Here is a 23,977-nt window from a genome sequence, read left to right on the forward strand (position 1 = left end):
TAATTACTACTCTATCCTGCTAGAGGCTGAAGCCACCTTCATTATCTGTTGGAAAACAGATTAGCGACCAAAGAACTCTGAAGTATCCTGATTCAGTGATGACAAGTTCCTTGTTTGTAAAACTTTGGGGGAACTTTAATCCTATGATAGGTATATGGAAGGTGAAATAGCACCTGCAACAGAATATATTTAACATTGACCTAACATAAATATAGATCATTCAATTTTCCATGGGACAGCAAGATCAGAACATGTTTTATGGAAAGAAGGATGAACACATCATTGTTGTGTTGTTAGTTGCGAAGTCGTGTCCGACCCATCGTGACCCTATGGACAATGTTCCTCCAGGCCTTCCTGTCCTCTACCATCTTCTGGAGTCCATTTAAGCTCACGCCTACTGCTTCAGTGACTCCATCCAGCGACCTCATTCTCTGTCGTCCCCTTCTTCCATTGCCCTCAATCTTTCCCAGCATTAGGCTCTTCTCCAGTGAGTCCTTCCTTCTCATTAGGTGGCCAAAGTATTTGAGTTTTAGCTTCAGGATCTGGCCTTCTAAAGAGCAGTCAGGGTTGATCTCCTCTAGGACTGACCGGTTTGATCGCCTTGCAGTCCAAGGAACTCGCAGGAGTCTCCTCCAGCACCATAGTTCAAAGGCTTCAATTCTTTGGCACTCAGCCTTTCTTATGGTCCAGCTTTCACTGCCATACATTGCAATTGGGAAGACCATAGCCTTGACTATACGCACTTTTGTTGACAGGGTGATGTCTCTGCTTTTTAGTGTGCTGTCTAGATTTGCCATGGCTTTCCTCCCCAGGAGCAAGCATCTTTTAATTTCTTGGCTACAGTCCCCATCTGCAGTGATCTTGGAGCCCAGGAAAATAAAATCTGTCACTACCTCCATTTCTTCCCCATCTATTTGCCAGGAATTGAGAGGGCCGGATGCCATGATCTTGGTTTTCTTAATGTTTAGTTCCAACCCAAGTTTTGCACTTCTCCTTCTTCACTCGCAACAAGAGGCTCTTTAGTTCCTCTTCACTTTCTGCCATTAGAGTGGTATCATCTGCATATCTTAGGTTGTTGATGTTTCTTCCGGCAATCTTAATTCCAACTTTTGATTCATCTAGCCCTGCCTTTCTCATGATGTGCTCTGCATATAAGTTAAATAGGCAAGGTGACAGTATACAGCCTTGCCGGACTCCTTTCCCAATTTTGAACCAATCAGTGGTTCCGTGTCCAGTTCTCACTGTTGCTTCTTGGCCCGCATATAGGTTTCTCAAGAGACAAATAAGATGGTCTGGTATGCCCATTTCTTTAAGGACTTGCCAGAGTTTGTTATGATCCACACAATCAAAGGCTTTAGCATAGTCAATGAAGCAGAAGTAGATGTTTTTCTGGAAATCTCTAGCTTTCTCCATGATCCAGCGTATGTTGGCAATTTGATCTCTAGTTCCTCTGCCTCTTCGAAATCCTGCCTGTACCTCTGGTAGTTCTCGATCCACATACTGCTGGAGTCTAGCTTGTAGAATTTTAAGCATAACTTTACTAGCATGAGAAATGAGTGCAATGGTGTGATAGTTTGAACATTCTTTGGCACTGCCTTTCTTTGGAATTGGAATGTAAACTGATCTTTTCCAATCCTGTGGCCACTGTTGAGTTTTCCAAATTTGCTGGCAAATTGAGTGTAGCACTTTTACTGCATCGTCTTTTAAGATTTTGAATAGCTCAGCTGGAATACTGTCACCTCCACTAGCTTTGTTGTTGCTCAGCTTTTCTAAGGCCCACTTCACTTCACATTCTAGGATGTCTGGCTTGAGGTCAGTGACCACCTCATTGTGATTATCAGGGACATTAAGCTCATTCTTGTATAGTTCTTCTGTGTAATTTTGCCACCTTTTAATCTCTTCTGCCTCTGTTAGGTCCCTGCCATTTTGGTCCTTTATCATGCCCATTTTTGCATGAAACGTTCCTTTCATCTCTCCAATTTTCTTGAAAAGATCTCTAGTCCTCCCTATTCTATTGTTTTCTTCTATTTCTTTGCATTGTTCATTTAAGAAGGCATTCTTATCTCTTCTAGCTATTCTTTGGAATTCTGCATTTAATTGGGCATATCTTTCTTTTTCTCCCTTGCCTTTCGCTTCCCTCCTTTTCTCAGCTATTTGCAAAGCTTCCTCAGACAGCCATTTTGCTTTCTTGCATTTCTTTTTCTTTGGGATGGTTTTGGTTGCTACCTCTTGTACAATGTTGCGAACCTCTGTCCATAGTTCTTCAGGCACTCTGTCTATCAGATCTAATTCCTTAAATCTATTTGTCACCTCTACTGTATATTGAACAGGGATATGATTTAATTCATACCTGAGTGGCCTAGTGCTTTTCCCTACTTTCTTTAATTTAAGCCTAAACTTTGCAACAAGAAGCTCATGGTCTGAGCCACAGTCAGCTCCTGGTCTTGTTTTTGCTGACTGTATAGAGCTTCTCCGTCTTTGGCTGCAGAGCATATAGTCAATCTGATTTCTGTGTTGACCGTCTGGTGATGTCCATGTGTAAAGCCGTCTCTTGGGTTGTTGAAAAAGAGTGTTTGCTATGACCATCGTATTTTCTTGACAAAATTCTATCAGCCTGTGCCCTGCTTCATTTTGTACTCCAAGGCCAAACTTGCCTGTTATTCCAGTTATCTTTTGGCTTCCTACTTTAGCATTCGAATCCCCCATGATGATAATGAAGTAGCCGAAGGACCACTCGGGACGACAGGCTAGTTACTAAAAGGCTTTATTTTAGAGCAAGGCAAGCATAGAATAACTTGTCCGGCTTTTATAGCCGGCAGCTGTCAGCGAGGGCCAATCAGGAGCGTTCATTTTGGCGCCGCGTCAAACCAGGACCAATCCGCGTCGTCTTCTTTTGACAGCTCAGGCTTCCGCATGGTCCGGTGTTTTGACAGCCGCGAGCTGTCAGTGGTTGCGCCTGCGCTGTGCGGGGAACTTTGACAGCTGTCAAAGTTCCCGCGTGTTCTCCTGTCAGAATGTTTTCCCTAGTTGAAACAACCTGTTAAATGATGTATATTAACTGTTTACATATATAACACACCCCTTACCCCTCCCCTGGCGCGTTCCCTCCCCCTTGGTCGTCGGAACCTGCCCACTGATAGTCCTTTAGGTAGGCGGGGGCTCTTCGGTTCCTGTTGGAGCGGCGAGGGGGTGGGGGATTGTCTGGTTCTGGTAGTTCATTTTCCTGCTGTTCTTCTTCTTGGTTTGGTATAGGTAGTATTTCTGGGGGGGGGGTTGTAGCTCGAGTTCCTCTGGTTGTTCTAAGTTGTGTGGCGGTTGTCTGGGTCTGAGTTGGTCAATATGGCGGCGTACGTTACCGTGAGTTTGTGTGGCTATTAGGTATGAAATGGGTCCTGTTTGTTTTAGTACTGTCCCCTGGACCCACTTGTTTTTATCCGTATATGACCGTGCCCATATCAATTGTCCTGGGTTGAGTGTGCGGGTTGGGTAGGGGTGCTCTTTTTCTTCTGGGTATGTGTCAGGATGCAGTCTGTCGAGCCGCGTTATTAGCCTCCTCCCCCATCTCAGTTCCGCCGGTGATTTGCCCGTTGTTGTGCATGGAGTTGCGTGTTGTGACATGAGGAACTGGCTGAGACGCCTCTGCCAGTTCCCCTTTGCGAATTTTTTCAAAGCTTCTTTTGTGGACCGCACCATAATTTCAGCCATCCCGTTCGACGATGGGTGGAACGGCGCAGACGTGACCAGCCTAATACAATTCTTCATAGCGAACATCTGAAATTCACGAGAGGTGAATTGAGGTCCATTGTCTGAAACTATGGTGTGTGGAAGGCCATGTGTGGCGAATATTTTCCTTAAGGCTTGAATAGTGGCTCCTGACGTTGTTTTTCTAAGGGGAGTGACTTCTAGCCATTTAGAATAGCTGTCCACTACAATTAGGAAACTTTGCCCCTGGATAGGTCCTGCGAAATCTAAATGTATACGTGACCATGGGTTCCTCGTAGTTTCCCATTTGTGGATTGGTGCTTGGGGTGGCTCGTTTCGGGTCACTTGACAGGTATAGCACCCTCCCACATATCTTTCTATTTCTTTATCTATGCCTGGCCACCAGACATAACTTCTAGCCATCGCCTTCATCTTAACAATGCCTGGATGTCCTTCATGTAAAATGTGTAATGTTTGGTTTATGTTTTTTCTCTGGTATTATGACCCGATTTCCCCACAGCAGGCATCCCCTATGAGTGGATATTTCATTTTTCCTGCTAAAATATGGCTGGAATTGGGGGTGTGGGTTTTGAGCTGGCCACCCTGTTGTGGCCCATTTGAGGATTCTGCTAAGTATTTTGTCTTTAGCTGAATTGTTGGCTATAATGTTTGCAGCCAGGGGACAATCTGGAAGTTGGGAGATTGCTAGAATCAGACCAGCTGGGGCTGGGTCTGAGTCCTTGTTTTGAATGGGCAGTCTGCTGAGGCAGTCTGCGTGTCCTAATTCCTTCCCCGGTTTATGTATTAACTGATAGGAATAGGCCGATAAGAATGTGGACCACCGTAATATTCTCGGAGAGAGAATTTGTGGTGTAGTTTTATTCCACGTGAATATGCCCAGAAGGGGTTTGTGATCTGTAAATATAGTAAAGGGCCTCCCATAAAGGTAGTCATGAAATTTTTTCACCCCTGCGACTATTGCTAGGGCTTCCCTGTCTATTTGTGCGTAATTCCTTTCTGCTTTGGACAGAGTGCGTGAATAGAAGGCTATGGGTCTTTGTGTACCATCCTTGAATAGATGACTTAACACTGCCCCGATTCCATAGGGAGAGGCATCGCAAGCGATGCATATTGGGGTGTCTTCTCTGAAAAGGGTGATCGTTGAGCTGTGACAGATAATCTTTTTTAATGATTGGAAACTATTCTCATGTATTTTGGTCCAGGACCAAACAGTTCCCTTGTCCAGGAGCCTATGCAGAGGCTCAGCGATAGTGGCTTTATGGGGAAGGAAGGCATGGTAAAAATTTAATAATCCTAAAAAAGCTTGGAGCTCTTGTTTATTCCTTGGGCTTGGTGCTGTTTGAATAGCCTTTAGTTTTTCTGAGGTGGGGTGGATGCCTTGGCCATCTATTTTGTACCCTAGGAACTCTGTGGATGTGACTCCGATAGAGCACTTTTCCCGTTTAAGTTTGAGGCCGGCTTCTCTGAGCCGGCTTAGCACAGCTGACAGCCTGTCAGCTAAGTTTGCTTCGTTTTCTCTGGCGATGAGAACATCGTCGAAATAGGGGCAGACCCCGGGTATTCCTTTCAGGGTTTTCTCCATGATACCCTGAAAAATACCCGGGGCAGCCGATATGCCGAATTGGAGCCTTTTCACTTTAAAGGCACCGCGGTGGGTGACAATTGTCTGGGCTTCCGCGGTGTCATTAGTGACAGGCAGTTGCAAATACGCCTGCGTGAGATCAAGTTTGGTGAAAATGGCGCCAGAACGGATGGAAGCAAATACGTCCCTTACCGCTGGCACCGGGTAAGCGTGGGGGCTGAGGGCTAGGTTGAGGGTCGCTTTATAGTCCGCGCATAATCTCACTTCCCCGTTAGGTTTAATAGGGGTGACTATAGGGGTCTCCCAGCTTCCCCCTTCCGTTGGTTCGAGCACCCCGAGACCTATGAGGCGATCAAGTTCGTTTTCTATTTTTTCTTTAAGGGCAAAGGGTACTCTCCTAGCTCTTATCTTAATTGGTTGGATTGCTGGGTTTAACTGTAAGGAGATGGGGGGACCGGTGTATTTTCCTAACGTGCCATCGAAGACGTCTGCATACTTGTTGCAAACGGCTTCTAGGCTGGGTGATTGAATTGTATTTACCCCCTTTATGGCGATTCCTAGCGGCCCGAACCAGTTTAACCCTATCAAGTTGGTGCGGTTCCCTGGCGTAACTAGGACTTCTAAGGGACCCTTGAACCCCTTGTACTGCACTACAACCTTAGCCCTCCCTTCCAGAGGAATGGGGGTTTTCTGGAAGTCTGCTAGGTGGACCTGGGTTTGCCTCAGAGGAATTTTTTCCTTGCCTTGTTGACAGATCTCCTGATAAGTTTTTAACGAAATTAAGGAGACTGCTGACCCTGAATCCACTTCCATGTGGCAGGGCACCCCCTGAATTTTGACCCTGATCTTAACCTTTGAGCTTAGGCTGTTTACCCTGTCAATTGTTTCTACCAGGGGCCCTGGCGGTTTTTCTCTGCTGGCCTGGGTAGCTGGCCTACCTGGGGAGTTTGCCTCCAAATCATTGATGTTGTCACGGCCCTTGCTGCGGCACACCGGTTTGATGTGGCCGGTCTTCCCGCAATTGTGGCACTTAGTGTTTCTAAACCGGCAGCTTCCTCGGGCATGGTTGCCCCCGCAGCTGGCGCAGGCGGCCCGTTGCTCATAACGCGGCGGTGGCGGAGGGGGGTTCCTGGACCTTCCGCGATCCGAAGTGTCGCCTCTCCTTGGTTGCCTGCGTTCCATTCTGTGCTGCAGGGCTTCTCCGTCGGTGAAATCCACCGACTCTTCGCTGTCGCTGAGGGTGGCGCTTTCTTGGAAGACGGTCGCTGGGCTCTCTGGGGTCGTGGTAGTCGGCTTCTTCTTGTGGCTGTGCTCGTAGGCCATGATTTCTCTGGTCAGCTCCGCCAGGCTCATGTCGGGTTTGGATGTCAGCTTCTTCTGCAGCCTCTCGTCCCTCAACCCGATCACCACCTGGTCTCTGATGCGGTCCTCCAGGTCGGGGAAACAGCAGTTCCGCGCGGCGTGTCTGACCCCAGCGATGAACTCGTTGGCGGGCTCGTCTGGCCGCTGTTTCTTCTGGGCGAATTGGACCCGCCAGTACAGTTCTGAGTGAGCCGGCATATAGTACTTGTTCAGCTGGTCCACCAGGTCCGCGTAGGAGACTTCTGTGATGGGCACCGGGCTGAACAGGCCCACGGCAGCATCATACACTGGAGGTCCGCTGATGTATAGTAGAGCGGCGGCCTTTGCTCTGTCGTCAGTGATTTTACTGACGAGGAGGAATCCCTCGACCTGGCCTAGGTGTGATTGCCATCTCTCGGGATGGCGGGTATCAAATTCCCTCACACGCCCGAAGTTTGCCATGTCGTCCGGTCCTGGGTTGCTCCTATGGAAGTTAAAACTTCCCGTGACAGCTCTTGCCGGGAACTCTCTTCCTCGGCCGTGACTTCAGCTCCGGAGCGATCCCACCTTCGTCGCCAGTGAAGTAGCCGAAGGACCACTCGGGACGACAGGCTAGTTACTAAAAGGGTTTATTTTAGAGCAAGGCAAGCATAGAATAACTTGTCCGGCTTTTATAGCCGGCAGCTGTCAGCGAGGGCCAATCAGGAGCGTTCATTTTGGCGCCGCGTCAAACCAGGACCAATCCGCGTCGTCTTCTTTTGACAGCTCAGGCTTCCGCATGGTCCGGTGTTTTGACAGCCGTGAGCTGTCAGTGGTTGCGCCTGCGCTGTGCGGGGAACTTTGACAGCTGTCAAAGTTCCCGCGTGTTCTCCTGTCAGAATGTTTTCCCTAGTTGAAACAACCTGTTAAATGATGTATATTAACTGTTTACATATATAACACAGATAAGGACATCATTTTTGGGTGTTAGTTCTATAAGGTGCTGTAGGGCTTCATAGAACCGGTCAATTTCATCCTCTTCAGCACCGGTGGTTGGGGCATAGACTTGGACTACTGTGATATTGAATGGTTTGCCTTGGATTCGAACTGAGATCATTCTGTCATTTTGAGGATTGTGAACACATCATTAGGAGCACATATTTTACTACTGTTTTTCAATGGAAACATTTTTTGCCTGACAGAGTCTCTCAAAATGAACTATATGAAGATTTAATGTGGAGAAAACTCTTTCTCTGATATATTCATATCTTTGTTCAAATTGGAATGGAACTCTCTTCAGCATTTTATTTCCAAAAACGGATGGCAATATGGTACGAGCAGCATTTTAAGGTTTTGGTTTTGACCATGGCTTGTATATGGAGGTAAAGTGAACCAATAAAATGTAAGCAATTCCAGCCTTTTGGTGAAATGATATGAATCTATCTAAGACAGAATATAAATACTGTACATGTTCAGAGTAAAAGACAGTGTGTTTCTAATGCCTGCCAACAAATACATAGCTTCTGTCACTTATTGTAGCTTCAGCAACAAAAGAGGATAAAAGGGGCTGTATTAACAGAATGACAGAGTTGGAAGAGACCTAGTCCAATCACCTACTCAAGCAGGAGACTGTACCTTTCCGGAGATCTTAGACCATTTTGTGATTCTAATCATTTAATTGTGTTGCCTGTTTAAAATGTCTTGGAAGCTTTAACTTGTTCAAGATTTAGTTCATAGATGTTTGCAAGAACTAGGATATATAGGGCCAACTGTGTCTTAAGCAGTTGATTTAACCCCTAGGCGTTCGAATCTCAGAAGGGTATGGCTGACTGATGAGAACAAATAAGTTTGAAATGATCATATCGGTCTCCCTTTATTCTTTGTTAGCAAGCCAAAAAATTTACACAGATATGAGCTGCCACTGCTGTGGCTACTGCCTGTAGATGGCCTTGGGCTTGGCTGAAGCAGGAAATAAGATTTGTCCCATGTCTGGGACTAAGCAAGTGTATTCTGAATGCTTAACAAACATTTAACACATATCTTCCTTGCTTCTCAGCTAACGAAGAGAGAGAGAGAGAGCCTGTGGCCTAGGGGTTAAAACAACTGCTTAAGACGCAGTCGGCCCAGGTTTGAATCTCAGAAGGGTATAGCTGACTGATGAGAACAAATAAGTTTGAAATGATCATATCGGTCTCCCTTTATTCTTTGTTAGCAAGCCAAAAAATTTACACAAATATGAGTGGCTACTGCCTGTCGATGGCCTTGGGCAAGGCTGAAACAGGAAATAAGATTTATCTTTATTTCCTGTTTTGGCCTAACCGAAGGCCATCGACAGGCAGTAGTCACAACAGTGACAGCTCATATTTGTGTAAATTTTAGATTGCTAACAAAGAATTAAAGGGAGACTGATATGCATTTCAAACTTATTTGTTTTCATCAGTCAGCCATACCCTTCTGAGATTCGAACCTGGGCTGATTTGCACATTAGGTAGTTGTTTTAACCTCTAGGCCACAAGCTCTATCTCACTTTGTTAGCAGTGAGATAGAGCTTGTGGCCTAGAGGTTAAATCAACTGCCTAATGTGCAATCAGCCCAGGTTCGAATCTCAGAAGAGTATGGCTGACTGATGAAAACAAATAAGTTTGAAATGCATATCAGTCTCCCTTTAATTCTTTGTTAGCAATCTAAAATTTACACACACACACACACATATACATATACATATACATTTATATATATATATATAAATCTTCCTGACTGACTCTTTTTAAGTTGGTTTTAAAGGCTTAATATTTCCACTCTCTTTTTTATAGAGGAGTATGCTAAATATTGCAAGCTTAGAAAAAAATCTAGTTTAAAATAGGTTATTCCAATTTTACAAGATTGTTCTGACCATTTTGTAAGCGTTTTGAATTCAAAATTAAGTCATTTGAAGCTCAGAACACCTCTACAATCTCTCCTGGCAAGATTTGAAGAGCTGCTTAGAATTCAAAACAAGCTCTCACCTGAGATTCTAGACAAATGTTGCCAACTAGAGTAGACCGTAGTAAGCTACTGTATATAAACAGTTTTCCCTAGCAAAAGGTGACCTCCTTTGTGTCTTGCGCTATGGATAGAAGTATCAGATCTCATTTTACACTATCATCCAATATTAGGATTTAGAACAATGTTTCTTTACCCGTCTCAAATGTGTTAATGCTTTGTTAGGATCCAAATAGCAAGCAAACACTATTTGCAGAGACTTCTGATTAACATGTCAACTTATCTCACCTTATGGTGCTGTCCAGTTTGGAATGAATATTTTAATATGGTCCCACCCTATATTCTTGGACATGAACAGAGACCAGTTTTCTGGGAAGTTCAAGGAGAGACTTAGATCTTTTTGCAGATACAGATCTAAGTTTTTCCTGTTGATTTTTTCATCAAAAGAATTATCAGTAAGATGTATTTTTCTTAATGAGATACCAGATTCAGTTGTAGTGGAAAATTCAAGTTGCTCAAAAATATGCCCTGATTTTGAAAATCTCATTTAAACAGTTAGTGAGAGAGAAAAAAAGACCTGTGTGCAGGACAAAGAGACATTTGAGCCTGAATTTAAGGCAGACAGATTGGGGGAAAAGGAATGATAGTGCTGAAGGATATCTGGAGTAGCAAAATTGTAATTTCACAGTCACAACTATTACTCTGTAATAAACTTGATCACTTGTATCCAGCCTCAGGAGGGATTAGGGGCCAAAGATTTGATTTTCTCCTTGCAATGGGCTCAATAATGCTGTTGAATTATTCCAGTATATGAAGCTGCAAGCAAGGACCTGTTCAGAATGAAGAGTTTTTGCACAATTCCCCCCCTCTCTCTCACACACACACAAAGAGAGAGGGAGGGAGGGAGGGAGAGCGGGAGGGAGGGAGAGAGAGAGTCTGTTGAATCTTTAGTACAGTTACTATGCTGGCTCTGTATGAGCATGTTTTCAAAAGCATCATGGAAAGTTAAAGAGGTAAAACAGTGGTAGATGTAACTGATGTCTCTCTTTCCTTGATCTCCTTTTAAATGAAAATTTAATTATTCACCTTGTTTATGAACATATAAAAACACATCTTGGGAAATGGTTCATCCGTCTATTGACAGCAGGCAAATTATGAGAAATAGTCACACTTGCTGAGGTGTGACAAAATGAAGTTTTAAAATATTTAGAACCTCAGCTGGGGGAAAGGAAAAGAGGGACTCTTTAAAAGAAAAAGGATAAAGACAAGACACAACAGGGGAACAAGTGGGTATCTGTGTCAACATGTCAATTGGATGGAGGTAGTATCTCATTATCTGAAAGACGCTGGGCACAAATACAATCACTGTAAAGCCAAAGGTTTCATAATCTGAAAAGAAATCACTACAGCTGAGAATGAAAGAGGAAAGAAAAGATTTAACTCAATACATCCAAAACAGAACATCTCTGTATATAAAATCTAATAAAAATATGTACAAAGTTATGTACATGTTAGCTTATAAATCCCATTTCAGTTTCACATGGTTATACAAATATGACAGACAATTTCCCATTTGAAAACAAGTATTTTATAACTAGCAATGTTCCTATTACTGTGATGGCTACCCTCTTCAATTAGTGATTGATTTCTGATACTAAGATGATGATGAAAATGATGTCAGGGATTCATCAGTGTTCACCCTCTAGTGAAGTGCTCACCCACTTGCTGGCTGGGGAATTCTGGGAATGGAAAGCTATACAATTTAAAGTTGCTTTGCTTCATATATTGCAGTCTAGAATTATGTGCCATACAATAGTCAACAGAGGCACTGAGGAAACTCAGGCCATGGACTGGAAGACAATAGTCGTCTTTTGCTGTTGATCCCTAGCACCTTGTACCTAAGGAATAGATGTCGTGATTAGGAACCATTACAGCAATCAATTTCAGCTATTAGTGATAGCCCCATCCTCTATCAATTTATCTAGTCCAAGTTTAAGGTAATCATCTAAGCTGGCAGCTATCATTACACTGAATGAGAGTAATAAATACTAAAAATTATAAGGCAATGACATATATCCATGCACATATACGGAGTTTATGAGTATATCTTTGAGCACCATGACTGAACCAAGATTCCATTATCTATGGCTACAAACATTTGTTATAAAATCACAGCATGGGCAAAAACTGGCATGCACATGGTCAAAGTTCTTGTCTACCTTATGATTCTGGAGATGAATTCAATTATATTCAAGGGTTTTCAAAATCAAGGATGACATAGATATTCATAAAATTGCAAGGAACACTTTGCACCTCTTTTTTTTAAACCTTATCTAAACATACTTGCCTCACAGGGAGAATTCTTCATTGGAGCTGGAAATACAGCACTAGTCACCATAACTGTCTCTGCAATGGGACTCTCACTGGTATTAAGCAAAAGGGCACATTCTGTAGAGAAAAAGGGAGGAAAGGTACATAAATTATTAGAGTGAAATTAGTTAATGTTTTCATGGAACATTTGTATAGCAACACAATCAGCTGAGGTCCGTTTACCGGTTGAGCTCCGGATGGCGCCCGACCTTCGCTCCTTCCGACGGGATTTTAAGACCGACTTGTTTGAACAAGCTGGCCTGGCCTGATGGGTTTTGGGTTTCATTACTGTTTTTAATGTATTTTAACTTATTGTTTTAAGGTATTGGGCACTTTGTTTAATTTTTTCTTAATTTTTGTATTCTTGTATTGGTATTTTATTGCCCTGTTCACCGCCCTGAGTCCTTCGGGAGAAGGGCGGTATACAAATAAAATTATTATTATTATTATTATTATTATTATTATTATTATTATTATTATTATTATTATTATTATTATTATTATCATTATTATTTAACCCTTCATATGAAACTGCACATGAAATTCATAGGTGGTCTTACATTATGCTAGGAATTTTCAACATTTTTTAGATATCACAATGCAATTTCATTTATTTTACAAGATCTCTCTTTCTATCACTTATAATGTACGTATATCCTTGGTTTGTGATTTGTTTTGTTCATGTGATTTGTATCAAAAGGCATCTATTTTTTATTATTCTGAATGAAGTATTTCTACTATAAATGAGGAAGAAATGCTATCACACCAAAGCTGGAAGCCAGGAGTCATGTATATGTTTATAAAGCATACTTTCTCAACATAGTAGATTTAAGACCTGCTAAACTTCAGTTAATTGGTGGGGTTGATTATGATAAGGATAGTCTAGCATATCTGGAGGGTACCTGGTTGAGAGAAAACATTAAAAGAATGGTAATTCAATGCTGTCAGTTACTGAACATTGTAAATGAAACAATATTTTTGCCTCCAGTTATTTAATATCGAACAGGTAGACATTGAGTTACAATCATAATGTAATTGGCTTGAGGCTCTTTTGGGTAGCTGAGTGACTAGTTTGGGTGGGAGAGCTAGAGTGTAAGGGTAAGTGATTACAAGGGCGCTGCATCAGCTATAACACTGAAACTGGGTCATAAGTAGCTTTTTTGGGGGGGGAAACTTTCATAAATTCAAACAGTTGTTATATGACCAATCATAAGTTGAGGATTACCTGTAGTGACATCTTTGATCTCAATTTCTGAAGACTACATTCAGTTTTCCCTGCAGGTTACAGAAATAGTTCATTTTCACTTTAGTTCTTTATTTACTAGTGCCTGCTCCAAGCACCGACCAGGGCCAAGCCTGCTTAGTTTTAACAATCAAGTTGATAAGGCATTGCTTCTGACAGTGTACACCATTAATAACCAAATTAAGAGTTGCCAATCTACCAATGCTACTAATCTTAATCAAGATGATTTTCTATGAGTTTATTTTTTTTAAAAAAATCATAGATTTCTATTGCATGTGGTGGATTCTGCTTATTAATGCTGTGTCAGAAAAGTATTTTCTGATTTTTCTTCCTGTTGAAAAAAACACAACAAAAAGAAGATCCAACTATCAAAGTGAACAACAATGGCTTAATCCCCATCACATCTTAACTCTTTTGACAGACTGCTTAGTTTACCCAGTTGTATAATTTTACCGTGATCTACCTTTCAGTGAACAAAAGTGATGATATCCTGGATTCCCAATATGCCACAGCTGGGCCTTTGGCGAAGTTGATGAACTTTGAGTCCAGCCACACTCTCCATCCTCAAAGGAGCAATAGAAACCAGTAGGAAGATTTTCTGTATGGGAAAGAATGGCAAGAGACAGAGAACCGATCAATAATTCCTAAGAACAAAAAAGAAAGTATATTCAGTATTTGTTTTTTGGAACCCTGACCTTTCTCTCTGGTTCTTGCAGCAAAAAGGACTACTTTCCCTATATAAACTACTAAAACACTTGTGTCTGAAACTTTGTAACCTTCAATTGGACAAAAATGCTGCATCATAGGGCAAAACTGTCAACAGGTGTACCTCAAATCGGCTAACTTACAGAATGATGGGACCCATTACACCCAAAGAAATGAAATTTGCAAAATTGTTTGCCACTTCAGCACCTCTGTGCTGCTGCCACATAACAGTGAACCATAGTAAAGTGATCCTCATTTTAACATATCCCAAGAACTTCCCACAAGTCAATGAGAAACTCAGAAGGAAATGGTACGATTGCTGACACTCCTTACCACCTTCCCACTTCCTTTGCTTGTGGGAAGCTTGCAGGGAGATGTCAGTGGAGAAACGGTGCATCCTCCACCAGCCTCTCTGAACTCACACACACACTGGTCCCTCAGTCCATCCTCCACCCAACAGCAGCCCCTTACCTTCCGGCCAGGAAGGGAAGGGAGTAAAGAGGACAGAGGAAGGGAGAAGGAGGGAGGAAGGAAGGATTTCTGACACTCACTGCCAACTAACCACAAGGAAACTCAATGGGGAAGCCAACAGAAAGTTAGAAATCACACCTGCTACCACTGAATTTTTGACTACCCATGGTCATTTTGTTTCTCTGTTTAGGCAAGGAAATATTTCTGAAACATATGGATGGCTGAGTACACAGTAATTTTCCTAAGGACAGAAAGCATATTTCAGATTGTGGCAGCATAAAACTATATAAACAAATAATAAACCTTCACAAAAATGTTCGCCCAATCCCTCCAAGATTGAGGCTAGGCATCAAGCATTATCAAAGCAATTCTTACAGGTAGTGCTGGTTTACAGTTCCTATCCTTCCTGAATATTAGCATTTTGGCCATGCTGGCTGAGGGAGATGAAAGCTGTAGTCCAACAATCACTGGAAATTAAAGGTAACAAATCACAAATTATGGAAACTGTGTAAGATAGGATTGGGATTATTTTCATATTTCAATTTATATATGGGTGCAGCCTAAAATAGTTCTTTTCCTAAGGCCACCCCATGAAGTTATAGCAATAGCACTTAGACTTATATACCGCTTCACAGTGCTTTACAGCCCTCTCTAAGTAGTTTACAGAGCCAGCATATTGTCCCCAACAATGTGGGTCCTCATTTTCCTGACCTCAGAAGGATGGAAGGCTGAGTCAACCTTGAGCCGCTCAGAATCGAACTCCTGGAGTGAGCAGTGAGTTGGCTTGCAGTGCTGCATTCTAACCACTGCATCACCACGGCTCTTGGTGATTATGATGAAGTTTAGACTGGCAATACATAGTTCATAATTTTATGGTCTTAATAATTATAATACTTAATCATTTATTAACTACAGTATATCTTCAGGTTCAGCTTTCAAATAATTCCTCTAACTTCAGTTTAATATTAATTAAATGATCAGTAGCAACAAACTGTGTTATTAAAAATAGGAAAATTAGAATTTCCCTTTAACTTTCTAGTATTGCTATCTTCAGATGACAGGATTTCATGCAGCTTCCAAGATGTACCTTTAATGTAGATTGCACTTGTTAAGACTGTATCGATAACTGAGATGAGTCCGTGACATGTTAAGTGAATGATTTGCCAGAGGCATCAAAGAAGGGCCCAGATCTACAAGGATTGCCTTTTACTTTATAATGTAGCAACTTGTTTAATCCTTTCATATATTTAAATATGCAGAACTAAATTCCAAATTGAGTGGTCAGCTGATCCTTAGAGCACATCTACTATGGCTCTGAATAGCAAGGATGAAGATCATTACCACATGTAAGTACTATTTGAAAACTGATTTTTTTTCAGTGACCAGACCAAACTACTGCTAGATTTAACTTGTGAAACCATTTTTTTTAACACACTGCACTTTAATGTGACCTGAAGATTTTGGAAATTTGCCATTTATATTTCATATTTATTCAGTACCACTTTATCCTCTTGACTCTTGAGAAAGATTTTGCGCCTAAAAGAGGAATCTATAACCTGTTGTATTCCAAGCAATACTAACTTTAATCTGCATTTAGAGGATAGTAGCTCTGCAGAACTCTTTTTTCCAGTCTTATTTTATTTCATCCTTTTCATTCCTGGTAAAGTGTTGCTAAAATGAAAACAACATTTCAGCTTGTCCTTTTCCTAAACTTCATAGTGGACAACCAGATTTCAAAAACTCATTCACCTGTAAAAATATGATACACTGTTTATATACTTTAAACATTTATTTCTTGACTTAATGCCAAGGTGCCCAAGGTCAATTCTATAGAGGAAGAAAATGTACCAACTAAAATACTAGTGTGAGGTTGTTGTTATTTCATTTTTTCCACTTTGAAGACACTGGTAGAAATAAAGCATATGTCAAAATTCTGTAATGCTACAACAGCCATGCATCAAATGGTACATACAGACATAAAAGTAAAGGAGTTTATCCTTCTGTTCATCCTTTTATCTACAGATATGGATGGGTTTGGCTATTTCCAGTTTGCATCTATTAATTTATCAATCCATATATTGTTTTTAAATTTTAACATTTTAAATTTATGTATGCATTTCAGAATTGATTCTATAACTCTTTATACCTTTCTATGTGGATTTCATCAAAATAGTATTTCCATAAGAATACTATTTTTTAATTTAAGAAGTCCCAATTCTGAAGTTATTTTTAATTATACTGACTACCATGAGGCACCATGTAACCAGTTTTGTTCTTTATTGGGATTCCAGATGTGACTAGGCAGATGTTGCTCAATGTGGTTCAAACCTTCTACAGGAAATTGAACTCAAGGACTTTCACATAAAGGATACATGTCATGTAAAAATAATAATAATAATAATAGAGAATTCCCTCCTCCAAGAGGGTGTGTGTGGAAATCATATAAAACACTGTATGTGTAGGCATGATATAATGTAGTAAATCTACCTTTCTGCTTTGAGAGTTTAAGGGAAGATGTACTATATATACACCATTCTGATATGAATTCTGAAGGATCACTGTTATAGTCCATACATGATCTGGGAGGTTCAGTTCAAATTAGTAATACACTTCTGAAAGCTAGCCAAACAAAACTAATCCATACATTCATCCATCATTATCAATATCTTAGGGCAATGCTTAATAAAATAGGTGTCATATACTGTAGTTTAAGCTAGACCTTTGTTAGTGCTGAACCATACACACAAATCTCTAGAACAATTCTTCAATGGAGGCAAGTAATCTGCATATATAAAGAAATACGCATACACGTGATCTTCTTCATAAAAGTAAATGAGGATATCAATCATGTTAAAAAGTTCCATGAGCACAGAACCCCGGAGAATGGCAGATATCTGTCCAACTATCTCTTAGTAAAAACATAGGAAGCTGCTTTATACTAAATCAAACCATTACTTCATATCTCCTGCTGATCAGTTTGCAAGTTGGAGTTTTCCAGCCCGCCTTACTGTACCTACATTAATATATTTCTTTTCATCGGAACTGAACTCGATGATAATACAAACTTACTGTCTGTCCTCTGTGATACCAAGTGTTGTTCTTCAAGAAGTACCATGACATTGGCTATAGGATGTGCTCTGCAACTGACTGAGGTTATTTAGCCAGCAGACCAAAAAGGCCCTACTCATTTATACAGAAACAACTTGGGGATTACATTCCATCTGCTCTTTTCTGCCCCCTCCCCCCAAATACTTTGGGGCAATGTTTTTGAAAAAAACGTCAGAAAAATAGTTGATTATAAAGTCCTACCAGTTTCTCCTTTTAAACAAAATGCCACATTCATTCTTCTTTAATTGGATTCCATTCTCCAAATCAACAGGAGATTCTGATGCAGCCTCAAGCTAAATCAGAACAGACTGTCAAGCTAGATGCACCTTGAATTCTTCTTGAAGCAGTCCTGCGTGCCATTCAGTTTAATTCACTTTGTTGCCAATGTATAGTATATATAGAAGGGTGTAATGAAGTAGAACATTTGTTGGAAATGTCTAAGCATTAAATACTGCCTAGGGTCTAGAATATCGGGGAAAATGACAGGGAAATTGAGTATGGAACTATAAATGAAGATGTATTAGCAGTGCAACTGCTAGCCCAGAGTTTTGTTTCTCATAAATGTAACTTTATGAAACTCTGCTTGGTGTGAGGAAAAAACAGACTTCTTCATTTATTGTATGTAGTGAACTACTCCCCTTCATGGATTACTGCCTTGTCGTGGCGAAGGGGCTTGCGTAATTCAATGAAGCTATGAGCTATGCCGTGCAGGGCCACCCAAGACGGACAGGTCATAGCAGAGAGTTCTGACAAAACGTGATCCACTGGAGAAGGAAATGGCAAACCACTCCAGTATCTTTGCCATGAAAACCCTATGGACAGTACCAAAAGGCAAAACGATATGACGCTGGAAGATGAGCCCCTCAGGTCGGAAGGCGTCCAATATGCTACTGGGGAAGAGCAGAGGGCTAGTACTAGTAGCGCCAGAAAGAATGAAGCGACTGGGCTAAAGCCGAAAGGACGCTCAGCTGTGGATGTGTCTGGTGGTGAAAGGAAAGTCCGATGCTGTAAAGATTTTTTCTCCATAGGAACCTGGAATGTAAGATCCATGAATCAAGGAAAGTTGGACGTGGTCAAACAAGAGATGACAAGACTGAACATCGACATCTTAGGTATCAGCGAACTAAAATGGACAGGAATGGGTGAATTTAATTCAGATGACCATCAGGTATACTACTGCGGGCAAGAATCCCTCAGAAGAAATGGAGTAGCCTTCATAGTCAATAAAAGAGTAGGAAAAGCAATACTGGGATACAATCCTCAAAATGACAGAATGATCTCAGTTCGAATCCAAGGCAAACCATTCAATATCACAGTAGTCCAAGTCTATGCCCCAACCACCAGTGCTGAAGAGGAAGAAATTGACCGGTTCTATGAAGCCCTACAGCACCTTATAGAACTAACACCCAAAAATGATGTCCTTATCATCATGGGGGATTGGAATGCTAAAGTAGGAAGCCAAAAGATAACTGGAATAACAGGCAAGTTTGGCCTTGGAGTACAAAATGAAGCAGGGCACAGGCTGATAGAATTTTGTCAAGAGAATACGATGGTCATAGCAAACACTCTTTTCCAACAACCCAAGAGACGGCTCTACACATGGACATCACCAGACGGTCAACACAGAAATCAGATTGACTATATGCTCTGCAGCCAAAGATGGAGAAGCTCTATACAGTCAGTAAAAACAAGACCAGGAGCTGACTGTGGCTCAGACCATGAGCTTCTCCTTGCAAAGTTTAGGCTTAAACTGAAGAAAGTAGGGAAAAGCACTAGGCCACTCAGGTATGAATTGAATCATATCCCTGTTGAATATACAGTAGAGGTGACAAATAGATTTAAGGAATTAGATCTGATAGACAGAGTGCCTGAAGAACTATGGACAGAGGTTCGCGACATTGTACAACAGGTAGCAACCAAAACCATCCCAAAGAAAAAGAAATGCAAGAAAGCAAAATGGCTGTCTGAGGAAGCTTTGCAAATAGCTGAGGAAAGGAGGGAAGCGAAAGGCAAGGGAGAAAAACATAGATATGCCCAATTGAATGCAGAATTCCAGAGAATAGCTAGAAGAGATAAGAATGCCTTCTTAAATGAACAGTGCAAAGAAATAGAAGAAAACAATAGAATAGGGAGGACCAGAGATCTTTTCAAGAAAATTGGAGAGATGAAGGGAACGTTTCATGCAAAAATGGGCATGATAAGGGACCAAAATGGCAGGGACCTAACAGAGGCAGAAGAGATTAAGAAGAGGTGGCAAAATTACACAGAAGAACTATACAAGAATGAGCTTAACGTCCCAGATAATCACAATGAGGTGGTCACTGACCTCGAGCCAGACATCCTAGAATGTGAAGTGAAGTGGGCCTTAGAAAAGCTGAGCAACAACAAAGCTAGTGGAGGTGACAGTATTCCAGCTGAGCTATTCAAAATCTTAAAAGACAATGCAGTAAAAGTGCTACACTCAATTTGCCAGCAAATTTGGAAAACTCAACAGTGGCCACAGGATTGGAAAAGATCAGTTTACATTCCAATTCCAAAGAAAGGCAGTGCCAAAGAATGTTCAAACTATCGCACCATTGCACTCATTTCTCATGCTAGTAAAGTCATGCTTAAAATCCTACAAGCTAGACTTCAGCAGTATGTGGATCGAGAACTACCAGAAGTACAGGCAGGATTTCGAAGAGGCAGAGGAACTAGAGATCAAATTGCCAACATACGCTGGATCATGGAGAAAGCTAGGGAATTCCAGAAAAACATCTACTTCTGCTTCATTGACTATGCTAAAGCCTTTGATTGTGTGGATCATAACAAACTGTGGCAAGTTCTTAAAGAGATGGGAGTACCAGACCATCTTATTTGTCTCTTGAGAAACCTATATGCGGGTCAAGAAGCAACAGTGAGAACTGGACACGGAACCACTGATTGGTTCAAAATTGGGAAAGGAGTCCGGCAAGGCTGTATACTGTCGCCCTGCCTATTTAACTTATATGCAGAGCACATCATGAGAAAGGCAGGGATAGATGAATCAAAAGTTGGAATTAAGATTGCCGGAAGAAATATCAACAACCTAAGATACGCAGATGATACCACTCTAATGGCAGAAAGTGAAGAAGAACTAAAGAGCCTCTTGTTGCGGGTGAAGAAGGAGAGTGCAAAACTTGGGTTGAAACTTAACATTAAGAAAACCAAGATCATGGCATCTGGCCCTCTCAATTCCTGGCAAATAGATGGGGAAGAAATGGAGGTAGTGACAGATTTTATTTTCCTGGGCTCCAAGATCACTGCAGATGGGGACTGTAGCCAAGAAATTAAAAGACGCTTGCTCCTGGGGAGGAAAGCCATGGCAAATCTAGACAGCACACTAAAAAGCAGAGACATCACCCTGTCAACAAAAGTGCGTATAGTCAAGGCTATGGTCTTCCCAGTTGCAATGTATGGCAGTGAAAGTTGGACCATAAGAAAGGCTGAGCGCCAAAGAATTGAGGCCTTTGAACTATGGTGCTGGAGAAGACTCCTGCGAGTCCCTTGGACTGCAAAGCGATCAAACCGGTCAGTCCTAGAGGAGATCAATCCCGACTGCTCTTTAGAAGGCCAGATCCTGAAGCTAAAACTCAAATACTTTGGCCACCTAATGAGAAGGAAAGACTCACTGGAGAAAAGCCTAATGCTGGGAAAGATCGAGGGCAATAGAAGAAGGGGACGACAGAGAATGAGGTGGCTGGATGGAGTCACTGAAGCAGTAGGCGTGAGCTTAAATGGACTCCAGAAGATGGTAGAGGACAGGAAGGCCTGGAGGAACATTGTCCATAGGGTCGCGATGGGTCGGACACGACTTCGCAGCTAACAACAACAACAGTGAACTACTAACAGCCATTTATCCCACTTCTATGGCAAGATTTAACATATATAACTTGTGTGTTAGACAAAATTGCCAGGATTATTTTTCAGTTCGCATAGATCAGACGCTAATAAGCATAATTGAAAGGAGGAAAAGACTTGCACAGATTTCATGTGCTCCAAGTTTCTTTCTGAGATTCTCATTTGTAAATATAGAAACAGACCTATCAAATGAATTACGATAAACCGAATGCCATGGATTATAACAGACATGTCAAACACAAGGCCCGGGGGCTGGATCCGGCCCACGAAGACATCCTGGAAACAGTGAGGGAACGGCCCCCACTGCCTTGGCCCTGGCCCAGAGACCCTCCTTCTGCCAGAGACCCTCAGATCTGTCCCACTCCTGCCCAGGCCCCCATAGGCACCCTTAATACGAACGATGTAGAGCTGGCCACGCACACCCAGTAGGCCATACACACTCTAGCCATGCCCACACAGTAGGCCACACCCACCCTGGCCATACCCACCCGGCCCCTTGAGGGCAACCACAATGCTGATGCGGCCCTCAATGAAATTCAGTTTGGCACCCCTGCTCTAGAAGGAGCCATGTTTAGGGATGCAAATTGACTTAGAATATTCCAACAATACATAACCAAAATCAAATAGAATTAAATCCTACTAACAATATGTTAAGATTAAATCCATAGTAACAAGAATAGGTTGCTCGATTCATAATATAATTTCTATAACTTTTTCCTTTTTGTATTGCTGTGCTTATTTGCTTTGCAGTCCTGTTTACTCTTTAATGCTGTTGCATGCATTTGTATATGTTGCTTAGTTTCCTCAATAAAATATAAGTAAACTGCCTTCCTTAGATTGGTAACAACAGAAGACCTGTCTTTTGCACTGTTGGAACACTGTTTTGGTATGAAAGGGGGTTATCTAGTAAGTCCAAGTGGCACTTCTATAGGGAGAAAGAATATATTCACCATGCCTAGTCATTCAGAAATGACTGTGCAGGTAGCTTCTCAATTTATAGACAACTATTTAGTAGTTAATGGAGGAAGAGTGCCGTAACATTATAAAAATTATCTCCTACTTTTTCCTTTGTGAGTAATTTGGGCTGAATCACACCTACCAGCACATTTCAAATAAACTGGCCACCTTTCATCACAAAACAACAACAACAACAAACCTCCAATGAATTTTCAGGACATTGCAGTTACTTGCTCATGTTTCATCTAAAATGCATGCAACTAATTTCCTTTCTCAACAAGAGGATGTGTGGGGAAAAGTCATTCTCTAATCTTATTTCACACACTTCTGCTTCCCACATAGAGTAAGAAACTAAATCATGATTCACTCTGTTTCAGAGATATAATTCAGGATTTATGTAATAATGAATGTCTGCTTAACCTTCTGCTTTTTTTCTTCTTCTCCTGTTGTTACAGTAAGCTTTATAAATTCCATGTTGGCTCCATATCTTGTTACTTAACAATATTTTTAAATCAAAATATCCTGATGTTTATATTCCTTTCATATCCTTCTTATGAACACAATGAAAGTGCACTGCTTTGTGCATTCTACCCTATCCCTGTCTTCAGGTTTAGCTCAGTTGCCTTCTCTTATTTAATATCTACTAAGAGTATTGTATACTGAAGCTGAAGCTCACATACTTTGGCCACCAAATGTGAAGAGAGGACTCATTGGAAAAGATCCTGATATTAGGAAGGATTGAAAACAAAAGGAGAAGGGGGTGGTAGAGGATGAGATAGATAGTGTCATTGACGCAGTGGGCATGAGTTTTGGCAGACTAAGAGAGACTATAGAGGACAGGGGTCCTGGCATGCTATGGTCCATGAGGTCACAAAAAGTTAGACATGACTTAGTGACTGAACAACAACAATAACAAAAGTATTCTATATATTATTTAGTATATGGGCTTTCCCATTATGGTGGGTTCCTCCTTGGGGCCCTCCTCCTGACTATAGATTAGATGTGTAGTCACCTAATCTGGGAGAACAGGGAAAACCTATACTAAAGACCTAGGTTCCTTACAACTTTTATGTTCTATGGGGAGCAATCTGAGTCAGCATTGGCTGTTTCCTTCTTTGGTCAGAAAAACTAAAAAATCCAGTTTGTTTACTGGGAGACTGAAGTATTTTTCTCCATGCATATGTAGTATTGAGTTCAAAGAACCAGTTCAGGTTCTTTTGTGAAACTGGGGTAATTTTCACCACTGTAGAGCAAGGCAGTGTTCTGAAATTTTAGAGATGATTTGACTTACTGCATATATGTCCTTCGTCTTCTCCATCTGCACAATCTTTGATGAAGTCACACACCTGTCTCAACTTGATCACTGTTCCATTCCAGCAGTTGAAATAACTCTGAAGAGCCATTTTAGAGACAGATGGAGGTCCTAGGAAAAAGAAAGAAGAATATTATTTAAATATCTTCATCAGAGTTTGTACAGTATATTTGGCTGGCTTTCATTCTCCACCAAAGCACTATAATCAGGGCTTTTTTTTCTCATAGAACATTCAGAACGGAGTTCCAGCACCTTTTTTGGATGGAACCTAGTAGGGTAGGCAAGGTGGGTTGTATGACATGTGTGAGTTCCGGCACCTTTTTCT

General features: G+C 41.5%; 1 protein-coding gene across 1 annotated transcript in view; it reads right to left on the bottom strand.

The window, feature by feature from the left end:
• Positions 1-23,977, bottom strand: part of ALK (ALK receptor tyrosine kinase) — a gene marked incomplete at both ends in the record, with an annotated part of 722,117 nt that overhangs the window by 137,508 nt on the left and 560,632 nt on the right. The window contains 3 exons of the mRNA XM_083376785.1: positions 11,955-12,055; positions 13,684-13,818; positions 23,632-23,763. Of these exons, the coding sequence (XP_083232911.1) occupies positions 11,955-12,055; positions 13,684-13,818; positions 23,632-23,763 (368 nt within the window). The remainder of the gene's footprint in view (positions 1-11,954; positions 12,056-13,683; positions 13,819-23,631; positions 23,764-23,977) is intronic.

Source organism: Vipera ursinii (genome assembly GCF_947247035.1).
Source record: "Vipera ursinii genome assembly, chromosome: 1".
Taxonomy (NCBI): domain Eukaryota; kingdom Metazoa; phylum Chordata; class Lepidosauria; order Squamata; family Viperidae; genus Vipera; species Vipera ursinii.